The 19,489-nt window shown below is 31.7% G+C and overlaps 1 protein-coding gene across 1 annotated transcript; it reads left to right on the top strand.

The window, feature by feature from the left end:
* The first annotated feature begins 15,345 nt into the window (after window positions 1-15,345).
* Window positions 15,346-18,822, top strand: LOC132035529 (uncharacterized). Its single transcript, XM_059425823.1, has 4 exons — window positions 15,346-15,508; window positions 16,720-16,874; window positions 17,024-17,124; window positions 17,870-18,822. Exons 2-4 carry the CDS (start codon window positions 16,777-16,779, stop codon window positions 18,379-18,381), a joined length of 711 nt encoding a protein of 236 aa, XP_059281806.1. The 5' UTR covers window positions 15,346-15,508; window positions 16,720-16,776; the 3' UTR covers window positions 18,382-18,822.
* The last annotated feature ends 667 nt before the right edge of the window (window positions 18,823-19,489 follow it).

A 19,489-nucleotide genomic window follows, 5' to 3' on the forward strand; every position in this document is an offset into this window, starting at 1 on the left:
TGGATTCTATGCACAAATTCTTGTAGGGTTTCATCTCTCCTTTGTTTGATGTTGAATATATCTTCCATTCTTTTCTCTGCTTTCCTTGCTCCAGTGTGTGCTTCTTGAATTTATCTACTAAATCCGCAAAGGATTCAAGTGAATTTGGGGGTAATTTTGCATACCAATCCAGCGCTCCTCCTGTCAAAACTTGCCCAAACTGCTTAATCATAACGGATCGAGTCATTTTTGGGCCCAAGATCATAGGCCCGAATTGCGGATGTATACGCAGTGATGTGATCTTGAGGGCCGGTGGTTCCGTCATATTTTTTAATTTTTGGTAATTTGAAACTTTTTGGAACGTGTTCCAAATATGCAGAATCTTTCCATGAATGATATATGTAGTCACTATCGTCCTCTTTTTTGATAGCGGGTGGTGCCCCGGGTATTCTACTGATTCTTTCCTCATGTTCTTTGAATTTTTTCATACGCTCCTCGAACCGCTGCAGTATTGGAACAGGTTTGATTGGATTGATATCAACATCGCCATGACCTGTTGCCTCTGCTGCCACGCCGAGATCATCGGCATTGGTTGGCTCTCCGTTTAAGTTTCTTTGCTCAAGGGATACTGATCAACTTGAACCAGCAATCCCGTTCATACATACATATTATTATTTTTAATTAGTTGTATGCATGATTTGGATCGAGGGGGACTGGGAGAGGGGACTGCACCGACGCATATCAGGACACGTGGTGTCTCCCAAAGTGTCCGTTCTTCAATTTTTGTGTCTGCTTAATAATTTATTTTTTTTTAAATGATCTTAACTTGAAAAAATTCACTGGGAAGAACTTTTGTTGCTCATCAGACATAATTTCTAGCTTTTGCATATAAGGAAGAACTTGTGGTCAATTGAGCAAATTCTCTATCTCACATGCAAAATTAATTTATGTCCACAACTTATGCCCGATGGGCAACAAAATGCCTAGCTAATTTTCTGAAGTATAGACTATTTTTCAAAAAATTTGTTAGGCGGGCCAAAAAATCAAGACTACCTCTTATGGAGGCCATTTGTGAACTTAACCCGACCTACATCTCGTTACCTGATGGACCGGGTTTTAGGGGAACGGGATGAGGAATCTAGATATTTTTTAAATGTGTATAAAAACTTGAATATTTGAACAAGAGTGTGAAAAAAAGATTCCAAAGCTAAAACCAATAATTTATTTAATAGAAATTTAAGCTTTATATTTTTTTGATATAATTTTTAATTTACAACTTTGTATTTTAAATTAAAACCGTGCAAATTACATAGTCTTAAAGCTTTTTTCTAATTTTGCTATGATTTTGTGAGGCTCTTCCATTGAAATTGGAATATTTTGGTCAAATTTCTCGCACTAGCCATTGCCGTTTCCGCTTCCCAATGATAAGGATGAAACGGTCTTTGTAACTAAATATTGGCTATTTCCTAATCTATATTATCTTTTATTTTTATTATTAAAGGGAGAGGAAATCTTTTTCTCCTTAAGTCAAGTGACATCAGCAGAAAAAAACACATATAACTTAAGTATTAACTAATTTATCCTTGTGGCATCATATTAAATCTACATTCCAAATCACTGTTATCCATTTAAATTGAGGACATCGCAACAGACCAACAGTTGAACTTTTGAAGTCAAATTTGAGAAGAAGTAAACCGTATGTTTTAAGACTATACAAATTGCAGATTTTTAAATTAAGTTTAAAATATCAAAACAAATTTTAATTGAACTTGTGCTTTCAAATTTTAGAAGAAAGTTAACCTTATTTTTGCATTTTATTTTATGTTATTTTTATTTTTATCTTTAAAAAGAAAAAGACAAAAAGAGCAAAAGAGTAAACTAAACAAAACCAACCTATGCACGTCCCTTTTTTTCCCCATTCCCCAACTAACTCACAAACACAAATATACACGGTTTAACCCAAAAAAAAAAAAAGAGTAACTTGCTGCTTTTTTATAACTAGTGGCGGATTCAGAATTTTCATTCAGGATATTCGGAAAAAAAAAAGAAGCTAAATATACACTGTAATTTTTTGCCAAGGGTGTTCAAAAGTTAATATATGCACAAAAATACAGAAAATTTATCCTATATATATACGGTGAATTTTTTTCGGGGTGTTCACCCGAACACCCTCGACAACACGTAGATCTGCCCCTGTTTATAACAACTAAACAAAAATTTTTATCTCTCTCTCTCTTTTTTTTTTTTTTTTTTACTTTATTTATTGTTAATAAGTATTTATGTAGACTTCATAAACAGTTACTTCTGCTTGCAACAATTTACACCATTTCGTTTCAATAACTATAAAAATCAAATCGTCCCATGTTTGTTTCTCCACGTTGATTCATCATTCCATCTCTCTGCATTTTTTCTGAGAATCCACAAATATTATGTGCAAACATTAGCTCTTTTTTTCCTCGTGGAAATCGAGGTACGCATTTTTGTCTATATCTATTTATACTACTAAGAAGGAAACTGTATTAATTTTACTGTCTTCCGTACTATACGCATAATCATTTATAAATTTCTCAATTTTTGGCATAACTTTTTTTTTTTCAACCACAAATATAAAGAGATTTTATTTAGCAAGATTGTGAGTACAAATCTGTTCATCCATTGATTCTTCTTTCCTATTTTTTCTTCGTAATTCGATCAGTGACGTATTTCTCGAACCCAGAATGACCTCCTTGTGATGTATTTTATCTCAAAGAACGTTCATGACGGGAATAAACTTCCAATTCCTCTTGCGTTAGAAACAAAGAGATTTGAGATATTTTTCAATGTTATTGTTAATTGAATTGTGAAAGTCAATTTTTCTTCTTACCCCTCTTATTTAATGTTTAGAAAATCGACAATTATTATTTTAACTTACGCCATATAACAAATATATATTAGAATATTGTAGTGCAAAATACAAAATAATAACACTTATTTAAATTTGAGTTGAGTTATTGAAGCCAAAATTTCATTAGAGAATATATTTGGTGAAAAAGTGTCATCCCTATAATGATATTGGCTCAATCTGATTCAAGAATACCTTTCAAATTCAAATGAAGATAATTTTTAACATCGTATTATTTTCAAAAATTACCACTAATAAAAATTAAGCTGATTCATTATCATGTGGGGTATTTCTAAAGAAACATGAAGTGAAAAACTTTATGACTCTTCACTAATGAAAAGTAGAGAAGGGTTGGAGACTTTAATGACGACGATGGCTAAATAACAAAAAAAAAAAAAAAAAAAAAAAATGAAATTGAACAAATAAAGAAGTTTTTCCTAATTTCATTTGAGATATTACTAATCACGTAATACTTATTAATTCAATTATAATATATCATTGTTCGTTTTGAATCATGTTATATTTTCAGGTTATTTGTCTCAGATTTATATAATTATGCTACTTGAGTTTCATTTAAAATTTATTTCATTAGTGTATGATTCATTTTACTTAAGTTCACAAAGTGATATTGCATTGCAAACAAGATGACAAATTGCGATTTTGTTAGAGCCTGTTTGGCCTAGCCAAAAGCCTTTTTTTTTTTTTTGGGGGGGGGGGGGGGGGGTGGAGGAGCAAAAACATTTTTACGGGATATTTGAGGTGTTTGATCAATTAGTAAAAAGCTTTTTAAGTAAATAGAAATAGTTTTTTCAAGTTGGGGAGAAGTTAAAATTTCTCGCTTCTTGAAAAAAGGCATGTTTAAACTTATTTTTTTAAAAGACAAAAATATTCCTACCATAAATACATATTACCAAGTATATCCCTCATTAATCCATAATTTTTAATTAATGATTCTTTAGCTTTCACTTTTGTAATATACTTTTATAATTTGTGAAATGATTTTGAATTTTATTTTGGTTGTAGATTTTTAGTATATTTAAATCAACGTGTTGATATTATATCAATATTAATAATTTTGTTCTATTTATAAATGTATTATATTAATTAAAAAATTTAATATGTACTTTTGAAGTTTAATTAAATAAAAATAAAAACTTAATTAAAATCTTTCATAATAGATATTTAAAATAATTTCTTGCTGTAAAATAATCTTGATAGTAAACGTTCATTGATAATTGTTCTTTTTTGTAATTTGACACTCAAAAGCACTCTTTTAAGAAGATTAGCCAATCACAATCTTTCAAAAGTACTTTTCAAATGAATTAGCCAAACAAAAATAATTTCTCACCAAAAGTACTTTTCTAAAAAACACTTCTCAAAATAAGCATTTTTAGCCACTTGGCCAAATAGGCTCTTAGTTCCATCCGCGCATCGCGCGGATCCTAATACTAATTACATTTTAAATGGTAGCTAAACATAAACTAGCAGTTCGAAAGTGGCTAGTCCACCTGTCATTGGCACGAATGCCCTTCTATTGGGGTGGTCTTTAATTTTTGCTTCTCAAATCGCTGATCTTTAACGTTTATTCTTCGGCACTTTAAGTAACAAAAAGTGGCCGAAAATACCTTTGATATCGAAAAAAAATTGGTCTACTCACCTAATTTTGCAAGGCATAAGTTTATAGAAACTTTGCCTTGTCCGGCATAATTTCTGTAGGAATTATATTTTTGGGCATAATTCGCTCGGCACCACACACCTTATGCCTGAAAATTTAATTCCTATAGAAATTATGCCGATCAAGGCAAAATTTCTATAAACTACGCCTTGCGAATTAGTTACCACAAAACTTAGGCAGAGTAATTTAATTCCTACAGAACTTATGCCTGACAAGGCAAAGGGTCTCTAAACCTATGCCTTGTGATTTATTTATTTTTGGTAAGAAAACAACGAATTCATTGCCTTTGCTGGGGATCGAACCCCCAGTCTCTCGTTTCTTAGACTAGCAAATAAGAATACTTTGGCCCACAAATATTCATTAAATGAGAAGCATTTTTTTGTGCAGAGTGCTGTTATATCCCATTTAAACCGGGTTAAATTAGGTACAACATATTGGAGATTCCTACTTTTTGCTTCATTTTAGGAGTCGCCACCTAATTGATTTTAAGGTGAATTAGGGCACCTAATTATTAACTAAGGTAAAGCTAACTAATCCTCCGTTAATGGTCTGCTTAATTTTCAACTCTAGGTAAGGGTTCTAATTATCCTAAAGGGAAGGGGTTAGGCATCCTCTAGGATCCGTTAACTACGGTTTACCGGCCAAACTTAGGTTAGTATAAAATATAGTATTTTAATATTTTATAAGTAATACCTTTTAAGTATTTGGATGGTTAAATAATGAGATGTCAATCTAAGTTTAAAAGATTATAATAAATTTTAGCAAATGACAACCAAAATCATTTTCTTTTTTTATCTTTTTTTTTTTTTAAATTTATTAAGTTTTAATTTTTATTTTATTTTATATTAAAAAAAAAAGCCTTAAAATATAAGTATAGCATTTTAGATATTTTACAACCATTTGAGAAAAATAACTTATAACTAGCAAGCTTATAGCATTAAAACTTAAATAAGAGCAGTCAGCTTTATAGTTTTTGAAACGGGAATAGAATATAAAAGAAATCTTTACAAATCTTTGGCACTTTCACATATTTAAATATTATTGAATTCGAATGATTCGAAATAAGTTATATAAAACAGTATTCTTTTACCTCAAAATATGTCAAACTGAAACGGAATTTTTAATCTAGTTATTTGGAAAGCCGCGATATTAGCGAGAAAATAAAATAAGATTTGCAAAATAATAATAATAATAATAATAATAATAATAATAATAATAATAATAATAATAATAATAATAAGATACCTGTTCAAACAAGGCACTAATATATTTTAGCGGATATAATACTACCTTCGGAATTGTTTCCATTCACCTTCGCTTTCTTATATAAATATTTACCTCTCTTTATATGATGGAAATGTTACTTTATTAATAACAAATGATTAGGATAGTCTAAATGATAAAATAAAAACCTACTCTAACTAAGTTTATCCTAAAATCCCAAAACAGGGATATACCAAGCATAAATAAACCAGCGATCGTATCTAACAACTAAAATGCAATGAAATAAAAAAATGAAAATGGAATGATTGATAATAGAAAGAGAGCCAAAAGAAGTCCCGAGCAATTTTGCTCGTTCCTCTTGACAGATTTGAGGCATTTAAGGAAAATCTGCGGAATGGACTCCATGCTCAGTAATAGGAGAGTCTTGAGTTAAGATTCCGAGTTTGCAAGAATCCCGAATTAAGACTCCATTTCTCCCAAAGTGTACATGCAAAAAAAAAGGGAAGATAAGAAATTAATGAGACAATTCAAATATTTAAAGAAGAAAATTCCCGAAATTGGATACATCCATGCTACAAATATCATCGAGAACATCTTCTCTTATAATGAGAACTACTATGAAATGAGAAGAAGGCATAAACTACTATAAAATGAAAAGAAGGAGAATAAACTCCGTCGCAAGACATTCATGCCAAATAACTCACTATTGAACTAATAAAAGAATCTACCATAATTAAGAAGAATACAGCGAAAGGAAGCAAAAGTACTGAGATACCAAAACACGAGATCCCAAACATACGAGCAGTGACGACTCACTGCTATGTCTTACAGTTATATGCACTAATAATTAATTCACGAAATGGGCGCAATTAAACAAAGGTGAAAATATCTTTGTACGTTAAGACTTGAACGCTAAACATAGGATATGTTATTCATTAGTCTCAGCACTTTAGACTTAAAACTCAAAGGGAAGTAGTCATTTTCTGCAGAATCATCACCAGATGCACATAAACTCAAATAAATATAAATCAACTAGTTTCCAAGAAAACGACCAGCTAAAACAAAGAAAGCTAGACCCCTTTTGTCAAAACATATTTGACGTCTCAAAAGGGAAAACTGATTTAAAAATAGGATAGGAAAGGATTGGTAACATGTTTAAATAGCCACACAAACCTATAAATGTATGTCGATCCAATGTAGAGGAGGGAAAACAGATAATAAACTATAACTGAAAACTCTAACATTTGGTGCAATTCAAGTAGCAGGAAGTTGAATATTAAAGGGGAAGAACTCAGTTAGAGATGGGATCTGGTGAACTTGAAAACCATAACATGTTAACAGTCAAAGAAAAGGTGACCAGAAGGCATATTTCTGAATTATTTTCAACAATAAACATGAAAGAAATGCATTCTTTGGATTGACACGCTTTCACTAAAACCGAACTTAAATTCCCGTAAGAACAGGAGAAGACAGCCCCAAACACGCGCTAATACAAACTAGAGCTTTTGCGATACTAAACGATGTCTACTGTGACGGAAAAGTGAAACCTCAATCCACAAAACTACTAGACTCTTTAGCACAACAATAACATAGAGGATTAAATACTTAAATAGTCATTTTTTGTTTTTCAAACAAAGAGTTAAAGGGCTGGAAAACAAATTGATTACTTAAAATAGCGAACTACAACGACATAGATGGAGTCTAAACAAGAAAAGAAATGCTGAAAATAAATATCTAAGCTTACACCCTTATACTTTCATCATAACTTAAGCAGACAATGAAACCAACAGGGAAACAAGCACAACATCATCTAAATTTAATCCTTATGAAACTAAAACAGGATCATAAAATTCCATACAAGCTCATTTTCTAACATATGAAGAAAGAGTAAACTAATCACTTAAATCCGAACAACATTTTAAACTAAACACTTATACTAATGACAGAACTAGAAAATGATAAAATAGACCCAGACCAAGAAGAACATAATTAATCTAAAGATTTAGTCTACTTGTATTCACAAGCTAGCATAATTCACAACGGGCAGCAATAAGATTAGGAGAAGCTAAATGCTGAAATAACGAGAGAATTACTGACCTTTTTCGGGTGCAGCGAACTAGGGCTTTCAAGTCCCGGATCCACGCTCAAAACACGACGAACCCGAACCCAATTAGATTAATCAAAAATTTCAAACCGAAAAGTGAAATATAGCTATCTAGAATGATACACTGGTTATTTTGCTTTTTTTTTTTTTTTTTTTTTTTTTTTCAGTGAGGCTGTTTTCATTTTTTTTTAGGGGGGGTCAGGTTGTAGCTGTTCGACCCCCCTAAATGAATGCTAAAGGGTGATATTTATAGCTGCGAGCTAGGGTTCTAGGATCGACTTTTAGGCGGGATTTAGAAGTTAAGGATTTCAAACGGTAATAAATCTCTAAGGGCAAGAATCATAGCTACTTTTTGGACAGAGCAAAAAGCTTTCATTCTGGTTAGAAAAGGGAAATATAAACAGAAGTACGAAGGTAAACGTTCGTCAACCTTGCTCGAACTCATCAATGTTTGTCTTGTATTGAAGATTCGATTTCAGATTTCACCCGAAAATGGAGAAGTCTTGGTTTGAATCGGAGATATTTGACTCTCTTGATGCATAACTTTGGAAAATCTTCCTGTAAGGTACTGAAATCAGTAGCAAAGCAAAATCTTTACTCGAATTGAGAAGGGCAAAATCTGAACTTGGTTGAGGGAAGGGTGAAAATCGATCAAAAATGGACAAAAAGACAAATGTTTTCTGCCATGGAGAGAACAAGAAAAGAGGCGTCTAGGGAAAAAATGTTAGGGTTTCCAAATGGTAGAAGGTTATTTTAGTCATTTAGGACAACTAAGTTGGGGTAGAATGGTATTTCCCAATTAACTAGCCAATAAGGGGGAAACACGTGGCAGAGGCGTGTGTTGGATGTGGGAGGCGTGTCTTTGGTTAATTGAGAGGCGTGTGCCAGCCTTATGTTGTGACCGCTTGGCGCCTTATGTGGCGCTGACGGGGCGCTCGCGTGGCATCCGCATGGCAAGGCGGGTATGGGAATGGGCTGTGTGGATTGGGCTCTTTTCTTGGGCTAATATTAACCAAAATAATGATCAGATTTTTTTTTTTTTATATATATAAATTGGGCTAGTATGAAGCCTATTTATCTTGGACTTAACATGCTTTCTTCCTAATATTTATTTGGGTTTCTAAATTAAAAATGAAAGACACTCTTTAGGTAATTATATATCGCACGATATCGTAATAGCCGCGCGATAACACTTTTTAAGGTCTGAAAATAAGTAGTAAAATAAATGCGATGCATTTTCGCGTAAAATGATAAATAGGAATGTTAAAAGCGATCATGACGATCATAATATTAAGTGATGGCAATATGACGAAAATAATAATGATAATGACAATAATGATAATAATAAATGACAATAATAATAATAATAGTCACGGTAATAAAAAAATGATAATAGCCAATGACTATAAAACGACGATATTAATAAAAGCTAAATCGTAATAAAATATAAATAATCGTTCTTAAATTATTAAAAATATTAGAAGCGCAAATAAATATTTCGAAAGAAAGGCGGGACAAAATCGGGTGTCAACAAATGCCCCTCAAATGCCTTTGGTCTTTAATTTTTGCCCCTTAAATTGGTGGTCTTAATTTTTTTCGCTTCGCCTAATACCATGAGGTTTGGAGTACGAACCCCGGCTCAGTAAAAAAAAAAAAAAAAAAAAGATAATTTCGCAAGGCAGAAATTTATAGCAAAGTTAGGCCTATTCGGGCAAAATTAGGCCTTAAGGCAGAGTTTTGAATGCAAAATCTACCTCAGTCAGAGTTTTGCATACAAAATACCTTTGCCTGAGGTAGAGTTTTGCATGCAACACTCTGCCTTAAGGTAGAGTTAAGGCATGCCTGAAGGCAAAACTCTCCCTGATCAGGCAGAGTTTGACTCAAACTCTGCCTGAAGGTAGCAAAACTTTGCGTGCAGGCAAATTCCTGCTTTACAAATCCAAACTGTACCTTGTGATTTTTTTAAAAAAAAATTTTTTTTACTAAGCGGGGGTTCGAACCTGAAACCAAGAGATTCTAGCGAAGGGAAAAAATTAAAGACTACCCCGAATAGGGCAATCGTGTAAATTGGCTAATGAAAAGCAGGACAAAAATTAAAGACCAATTCGTATAAGAAAGGGAAATCCGAGTAAAATATTGATCACTAACTAGCAGTCCCAAAGTGCCTAGTCCACCTAATTTTGACATGAACAAAGCCCAATTTCTAACACAGAAGTATATTAGGCCCAATCAAATTCATTTTTTTGGTCGGATTGTCCTTCTTTTGGGGCTGTCTTTAAATTTTGTCCCTCAAATTAGTGGTATTTAAATGTTGTCTTTCGCCTGAAAAGGTGGCCAAAAATACTGAGGTTTTGGGTTCGAACTCTATTTCAGGCATAAAAATAAAAATAATTTCGCAAGATAAGGCTTTGAAAAAAATCTGTCTTATGCGGCATATGTTGCCTTAAGGCATAACTAAAAGTTTGCCTTATAAGGAAACTTATGCTGAATCTGGCATAACTTTAAAGTTATGCCTTAAGACAACTTATGTTGTCTTTGGCAGAGTTTACCTTAAGGCATAGCTAAGTCTTAAGGCATAAAAGTTTGCCTTATAAATTACCTTAAGGCCTAAAATTTATGCCGGATCCGGCAGAATTTTAGTTATGCCTTAAGGCGCTTATGCCGGATTCTGCATAACTTTCCCCAAGGCTTGCCTTGCGAAATTATTTTTTATTTTTATGTCGAAGTCGGAGTTCGAACCCAACCTCAGGAATTATACTCGATGGACAGAAAATTAAAGACCAGCAATTTGAGGGACAAAAATTAAAGACCACCCCGAATGAGGGCATTCCTGCGAATTTTCACAAGCCCAAAACTTCTCTTATCTATCTGTTTTGTTAAGACAACCGCCAATAGCATTTTTTTTAAATCCCAAAAACCTGCTACTCTACGTCTTGGGCGAATTCTTCAAATTGTGAGTGATTTCCCTTCAGTCTCTCTCTCTATATTTTTTACCTCTTTTATGGGACGAGAATCATGATGTTTTTAATAGCGGAATACTAATTTTGAGTTGGCTACTAATCCGTTCTTAATCTTCCTTTGAATTTTTCAAATCAATTTTCTTAACTTCTTTGTAATCACTTCCCAAAAACTTGGTTGATCAGAAGAAGTTGTTTTCTGCCTTTTGTATGATTCTTATACCAAATATTATTAGGAACAGACAACTGACAATGATAAGAACAATTAGAAAAAAAGAATAATCGTTTTCCTTGTTAATAATCGTTTTTCCTTGTTACGAGGTAGTTAATATATTGATGGTTATGCTAAATTTCACAGGCCATGCCATTACACTTGATTTCTCATGATAAGATTAGCAAGCAATTTAATTATAAGATAACTATTATAAGAAATTTAAGCTTTATATTTTTTTGATATAATTTTTAATTTACAACTTTGTATTTTAAATTAAAACCGTGCAAATTACAGTCTTAAAGCTTTTTTTCTAATTTTGCTATGATTTTGTGAGGCTCTTCCATTGAAATTTGAATATTTTGGTCAAATTTCTCGCACTAGCCATTGCCGTTTCCGCTTCCCAATGATAAGGATGAAACGGTCTTTGTAACTAAATATTGGCTATTTCCTAATCTATATTATCTTTTATTTTTATTATTAAAGGGAGAGGAAATTTTTTTCTCCTTAAGTCAAGTGACATCATCAGAAAAAAACACATATAACTTAAGTATTAACTAATTTATCCTTGTGGCATCATATTAAATCTACATTCCAAATCACTGTTATCTATTTAAATTGAGGACATCGCAACAGACCAACAGTTGGAACTTTTGAAGTCAATTTGAGAAGAAGTAAACCGTCTGTTTTAAGACTATACAAATTGCAGATTTTAAAATTAAGTTTAAAACATCAAAACAAATTTTAATTGAACTTGTGCTTTCAAATTTTAGAAGAAAGTTAACCTTATTTTTGCATTTTATTTTATGTTATTTTTATTTTTACCTTTAAAAAGAAAAAGACAAAAAGAGCAAAAGATTAAAAAATAAGACGAGTAAACTAAACAAAACCAACCTATGCACGTCCCTTTTTTTCCCCATTCCCCAACTAACTCACAAACACATCTACACGGTTTAACCAAAAAAAAAAAAAAAAAAAAAATTAACTTGCTGCTTCTTTATAACTAGTGGCAGATTCAGAATTTTCATTCAGGATGTTCGGAAAAAAAAGAAGCTAAATATACACTGTAATTTTTTGCCGAGGGTGTTCAAAAGTTAATATATGCACATAAACACAGAAAATTTACCCTATATATACACTGTAATTTTTTGCCGAGGGTGTTCACACTGTAATTTTTTGGCGAGGGTGTTCGGGCCTCGACAACACGTAGATCCGCCCCTGTTTATAACAACTAAACAAAAGTTTTTATCTCTCTCTCTTTTTTTTTTTTTTTTTTTCACTTTATTTATTGTTAATAAGTACTCATGTAGACTTCATAAACAGTTACTTCTGCTTGCAACAATTTACACCATTTCGTTTCAATAACTATAAAAATCAAATCGTCCCATGTTTGTTTCTCCACATTTATTCATCATTCCATCTCTCTGCATTTTTTCTGAGAATCCACAAATATTATGTGCAAACATTAGCTCTTTTTTTCCTCATAGAAATCGAGGTACGCATTTTTGTCTATATCTATTTATACTACTAAGAAGGAAACTGTATTAATTTTACTGTCTTCCGTACTATACGCATAATCATTTATAAATTTCTCAATTTTGGCATAACTTTTTTTTTTTTTTTCAACCACAAATATGAAGAGATTTTATTTATCAAGATTGTGAGTACAAATCTGTTCATCCATTGAATCTTCTCTCCTATTTTTTCTTAGTAATTCGATCAGTGACGTATTTCTCGAATGCAGAATGACCTCCTTGTGATGTATTTGATCTCAAAGAACATTCATTTCGGGAATAAACTTCCAATTCCTCTTGCATTAGAAACAAAGAGATTTGAGATATTTTTCAATGTTATTGTTAATTGAATTGTGAAAGTCAATTTTTTCTTCTTACCCCTCTTATTTAATGTTTAGAAAATCTGCAAATGTTAGATTAAGGAAATCTTTTGAAGACAATTATTATTTTAACTTACGCCATATAACAAATATGTATTAGAATATTGTAGTGTAAAATACAAAATAATAACACTTATTTAAATTTGAGTTGAGTTATTGAAGCCAAAATTTCATTAGAGAATATATTTGGTGAAAAAGTGTCATCCCTATAATGATATTGGCTCAATCTGATTCAAGAATACCTTTTAAATTCAAATGAAAATAATTTTTAACATAGTATTATTTTAAAAAATTACCATTAATAAAAATTAAGCTGATTCATTATCATGTGGGGTATTTCTAAAGAAACATGAAGTGAAAAACTTTATGACTCTTCACTAATGAAAAGTAGAGAAGGGTTGGAGACTTTAATGACGACGATGGCTAAATAACAAAAAAAAAAAAAAAAAAAATTGAAATTGAACAAATAAAGAAGCTTTTCCTAATTTCATTTGAGATATTATTAATCACGTAATACTTATTAATTCAATTATAATATATCATTGTTCGTTTTGAATCATGTTATATTTTCAGGTTATATTATGCTACTTGAGTTTCATTTAAAATTTATTTCATTAGTATATGATTCATTTTACTTAACTTCACAAAGTCTGCCTTATAGATTACCTAAGTCTTAAGGCATAAAAGTCTGTCTTATAAATTACCTTAAGGCATAAAATTTATGCCGAATCCGGCAGAACTTTAGTTATGCCTTAAGGCGCTTATGCCGGATCCTGCATAACTTTCCCCAAGCCGTGCCTTGCGAAATTATTTTTTATTTTTATGCCGAAGTCGGAGTTCGAACCCAACCTCAGGAATTCTACTCGAAGGACAGAAAATTAAAGACCAGCAATTTGAGGGACAACAATTAAAGACCATCCCGGATGAGGGCATTCCTGCGAATTTTCACAAGCCCAAAACTTCTCTTATCTATTTGTTTTGTTAAGACAACCGCCAATAGCATTTTTAAATCCCAAAAACCTGCTACTCTACGTCTCGGGCGAATTCTTCAAATTGTGAGTGATTTCCCTTCAGTTTCTCTCTCTCTATATTTTTTACCTCTTTTATGGGACGAGAATCATGATGTTTTTAATAGCGGAATACTAATTTTGAGTTGGCTACTAATCCGTTCTTAATCTTCCTTTGAATTTTTCAAATCAATTTTCTTTAACTTCTTTGTAATCACTTCCCAAAAACTTGGTTGATCAGAAGAAGTTGTTTTCTGCCTTTTGTATGATTCTTATACCAAATATTATTAGGAATAGAAAACTGACAATGATAAGAACAATTAGAAAAAAAGAATAATCGTTTTTCCTTGTTAATAATCGTTTTTCCTTGTTACGTGGTAGTTAATATATTGATGGTTATGCTAAATTTCACAGGCCATGCCATTATACTTGATTTCTCATGATAAGATTGGCAAGCAATTTAATTATAAGATAACAATTGAAAAGAACTTCCCACAATAGAATACCTAATTACTCTCGTCAGTTTATTCGGTGCACACTTAGAACTATTCGTAGTCGTAATTGGACTTCGCTATAGGTGCTTGAAGTGAAAGAAAAATCGAAAAATCAACTCCTAGTAAGTTATTTTTTTTTTCTCTTTTCAATTTTGCTGGGAAACCAGTTATCTTCTATCTATATATAGGAGAGGCAAAACACTCTTGTAATCACCAAAAAATTCCTATGTAAAAATAAAAAATAATAATAGAAAAATAAAAAAACTGCAAACTCAAAACTGCCCTTTAAGAAAAAAACTTCTCCTAGAAACAGACGATTCCATGGTTAGTCTTTGTGTACTAAGTCTGGATTGGAAACAATGTGAGAAATTTTACTTTGTTGCTTGTGATTATTAGAATTTTGCTTTTCTCTGGTGTTTTCATGTGGTCATACTTTTTTCTGAGTTTTGCTTGAACTTTTAGTTAGGTTATTGTTGATGTACTGGCATTCGGACAATTTTATGTCATTTTTTAAGTAACTCGACAGTATGTGGGGTTATTGATGAGCATTTTCTAATCTTTGGCCAATAACGATGAGTTTTGAGGCGCTAGAGGGGATACTATAATTACTTTACAAAAATTTTGAGGCACTATGAGTGAGGAGAATAATATAAACTTTTTAGTTCTGCATAAAGATCGAATTTAAATTGCTTAATATGATATCTGCAGAATTTGCATCTTTAAGTTATTCTAATGGCCTCAAAATGTTTTTAAGTTTTGATCTTAACTGTATAGGATACGGATAATATGATATTAGAATCCTATCTTTTCAAAATACATGTTTTTTGGTTTTAACAAAAAAACAAAAACTGTTCCTAACAAATTGATATAATTAATTTTCGAACTTGAATTTGAATAAAATACCAATTTCTTAATATAAATCAATGTTCCACGACTTTCCCTCATTGTGCATCAATAAGATCATTGCAATTTTCTTTCCTATTCTTAACTTTGATTCCTTTCGTCAATTTCAGGGAAACAATGTTCACATTTACATGAATTATAAACCCGGCCACTGCTTTGAATATATTGTCGGACGAAAGGTAAGAGTATATAGATCTTTCATCATTCTCTTTTAGCCACTTAAGAAGTTTCTCGGTTTAGCTAATGTAACCACTCATTAAAATAACAAATTAAAGATCTTTCTCTTTTAGTTGATATTTGCAAAATATTCTGTTAAATACAAATTTGTGCCAGAGTTGATTCTGTTCAAGTAACAGGATGTCAATTTTTCTATTTCTAAAAAAAAAATAGCCCAATAACTTTAATTGTGCTTTGAATCAATGGCAAACATTAAAGACCTTTACCACAGGAGTTCAAAATTACTACAACAAAGTTAAGTATTAATATTATAGAAGTAGTGGTGGAGTCAGGAATTCAATTCAAATAAGAGAATTCAGAAAAGGAAATGATGCTAAAGAAATTCAATAATATATATATATAATAATTTTTCAATGAAGGGTACACCCCTTTTCCCCCCCCCAAAAAAAAAAAAAAACAAAGTTCACTATTTTCAAAGTTTATTATTTTATCAAAAAAGCTTTAATTTTGTTTGTTTAAGAAATAGCAGCCGCTCCAAGTATCTGATGTTTCAAATGTCATACGGTACTAAAAGTAATGACTTTAGAATGACATTAGTAGAGACTAAAAAAGGGTTTCTACTTGGAGTTTTTATGTCATTTTTGTGATCCGTCACGGGGTTGAAGGTTTTATTTCGTTTTATTATTCATTATGGACCAAAGATTGCCCGAAAATTCTGGGTAGTTTCTTTTATTCATACCTTTATCAACTCTTTATTATATTAAAACAACGCGAAGAGACATGTGAGTCTATTTTAATTTTAAGTAATAATAATAAAAAGCCACATCGCAATATAATAAGACTAAGTAATGGACAATATGAAATAATACAGTGAAGATTATGAAAGGCAAAAATTGTTAAAATTGAACTTTCAAAAGGTTTAGTATAAGAAGTCTAAAGATATTACATATTTGAATTTGAAATGAGAATAATTTTAAATTTATGATTAGAAAATTACAATTTAACATGTTTAATATTCTTTAAGATATTCCGCGCATCGCGTGGGTATTAATACTAGTTTACATTTAAATGATTCGGAGGCTATATTTATTTACAACGGTCACTATCAATGCTTTAAATTATTGCTGCTATAGTAAGATTATCCTTTCCTTCATTTGTTTCTTGAACTCATTTTGCTTATTTACTAAGATTTTATTTAATTTGACTTTTGCAGGAAATGAAAGAGTATAAGTGAAAGCATTAAATGAGTTTGTTATTAGTGATTTAGAGAATGGGGAATGTGATGACTGCATTATTATCAGGTTTTGGTGAAATTCTTGGCAAATTGCTTGGTCATCCACTTGATTTTTTGTCTGGAAAGGCTTGTAGGTAAATGTTTATTCTCTTTGCCTCAACAAATTTTTTGGTCTATCTATGGGCTATTTTTACAAAATTGTCTCTGTTCTCTAACTGCTTCATTGTTTTCTCTTTAATTTCCCTTCAAAGTGTTTTATGTTCTGATATAATTAATATTTCAGTTCAGTATGTGCTCCAACATGGGATTTTCTATGTTATATAGAGAACTTTTGCATCCCTCAACTGATGAAATCGGCCATGGTTTCAATCCTCTTATACTTCGGTCAGTTTCTACCTTACAATTTTAGCATCCAATTATATTTGTTATTAAGATTGATTGAATGTGACTTTTTATGTAGTGATCCCGTTTAAAAAAATGAAATAGATTGATTGAATGTGACGTTAAATATATATATATATATATATATATATATTGATTGATCACGTTATATATATATATTGATTGAATGTGACTTTTTATGTAGTAATCACCTTAAAAGAATGAAAGCTACTGTATTTACCATATCTAAGATTACTAAAATGATATCAAGAACTTTATGCAAAATATACCTGGCATCAAATACATAAATCAAAGATTTCCATAGATTATTGATTTGATTATCTTGATGGAATTGTTATAGGAGAAATGGTCAAATTACTTCATTACGACAAAAAAAAAAATCTTAATTTTATCTTTCATCTTGGTTGTTAATTAGTAAATCGTCTCATATTCGCTCCTGAATCTAACATAACTCTAACATGAAGTGCAACAGAGAGTAATTTTAAATCATAGTTAAAAGAAAAGGGGTGAATCATATTCAAACATTAATCAGGCAAATACGCGCGATTTAATTTAAAGAATATAACAAATTCAAAGATGACGTGGATTGAATTAAGATATTTTTACCCTTTTGATTGTCGTGGTTGAATTATTATATTTTTCTAACACATAAAAAATATTGTTAAACAAGTTATTGGAAGTGATTACTTCATTGTAATTAACTTAAATTTCCTTTGTTTATTTGCAGTTCTCTTATTCCTCTACTTACTTTATAAGTTGGGAATTTGTCAGTGCATATGTCACATACTGTGTAGAACTACTTGGGCTTGCTTCACCACTTGCTTCTCAGCCCTAGATTGCTGTTGCACTTGCCTTTGTTTCAAGCTTCAACAACTTCTTCTTACACCTAGACATAATAGAAGAAGTAGACATCAAAAAGACATTGAAATAGCAGTGAATATTTCTAGCAATTCTAGTGAAGCAGAAGGCTCTATAAAATTTGATGAGACAAAGAGAAGAACAAGAAGATCGATGAGGGAACACAGGAAAGAGCATATGAGAAAGTCTTTGAGGCCAAAGAGTCATAGAATGCAAGCGGGAATTTTTGATGAATCAATCCACCACAAGAAGAAAAAGTTCAAAAATGGGAATAGTAATCACTTTAGCCCTTTATATGATCACATTCGAGTGAGTAGAAGACCAAAATTTGCACAAAAAGGAACATTCAAGGGCTCAACACATCCACGAAGGAGAACATAAAGGGGTTCTTAGCTATGTTGCTCGGACTCTTCAAACATCTCGTCAAGTGTGTGTCGGATCCAAAAATAGTGCATTTTTTTGGGACTCGACACGGGTGTGGTAGCACTTTTGGAGAGTCCAAGCAACGTAGGTTCTCAGTCCTTTTGTCTTTTAAATCTTGTAAATTTTGAAGTGTTCTCCTAACATGTAACTTATGTACCTTAATAGTGTAAAAAAATGTTATGTTATAGGACATTTTATCTTGTTTTAACAAAAAAGTCTTTGTATTCAAAATTACTGGTCCAATGTTTTATTGACGGTTATACGTGCTATCTTTTATCATTTTTTTGCGCGGATTGCCCTTCTTTTGGGTGGTCTTTAATTTTTGCCCCTCAAATTTGTGGGCTTTAATATTTGTCCTTCGCTTAACACCTAGAGGTCCTGAGTTTGAACCCAGGCTCAGTCAAAAAAATAAAAATAAAATTGCAAGACATAAGTTGGGATTCGCAGGGCAGAAAGTTGAATTCGCAAGGCATAGATCCAACTTATGCTCATGGAAAACTTTTACCCAAAATTAGTTTTAAAATTAGGCCTAACTTTTGCCCAAAGCTGCCTTAAGACAGAGGTTTGCAAAATTCCAAGAAAATATTATTTTTTTTCGTCTTAAGGCAGAGTTTGAAACCCAACTTAAGTTGGGGTCTAACTTATGCCCTGCAAATCCCAACTTATGCCTTGCAATTTTTTTTAAAATTTTTTTTTTTGACTGTGGAGGTTCGAACCCGAAACCAAGGGGCTTTTAGCGAAGGGAAAAAAAAATTAAAGACCACTGATTTGAGGGGCAAAAAATTAAAGACCACCCCCAGCGAAGGACAATCCTGCAAATTTTCCTTCTTTTATTTATCAACTAGATGGGCAAGGCTCGTGCATGGAAGTTGGTGTACCTTTTAAAATTCTAATCAAAATGATGAGACACCATAAGAAAATTCAAGCTTCGATTTTCCTATCGTCTGGATAAATTCATCCACGCTTACATCAGAAACAATGTTATCTTAGATCAAATATACATATGATATTGATATGAGAAGCTAAGAGAATACTAATTCCCCGATATAATTAGATGAATTGTAGT

The sequence above is a fragment of the Lycium ferocissimum genome, chromosome 10 (assembly GCF_029784015.1).
Source record: "Lycium ferocissimum isolate CSIRO_LF1 chromosome 10, AGI_CSIRO_Lferr_CH_V1, whole genome shotgun sequence".
Classification (NCBI taxonomy): Eukaryota; Viridiplantae; Streptophyta; class Magnoliopsida; order Solanales; family Solanaceae; genus Lycium; species Lycium ferocissimum.

Excerpts from the sequence above, each read along its gene's own strand:
- LOC132035529 (XM_059425823.1), top strand. The coding sequence starts at position 16,777 with ATGGGGAATGTGATGACTGCATTATTATCAGGTTTTGGTGAAATTCTT. Across the intron at positions 16,875-17,023 it reads TTGTCTGGAAAGGCTTGTAG|TTCAGTATGTGCTCCAACAT; the intron begins GTAAATGTTTAT and ends TTAATATTTCAG. Across the intron at positions 17,125-17,869 it reads TTCAATCCTCTTATACTTCG|TTCTCTTATTCCTCTACTTA; the intron begins GTCAGTTTCTAC and ends GTTTATTTGCAG.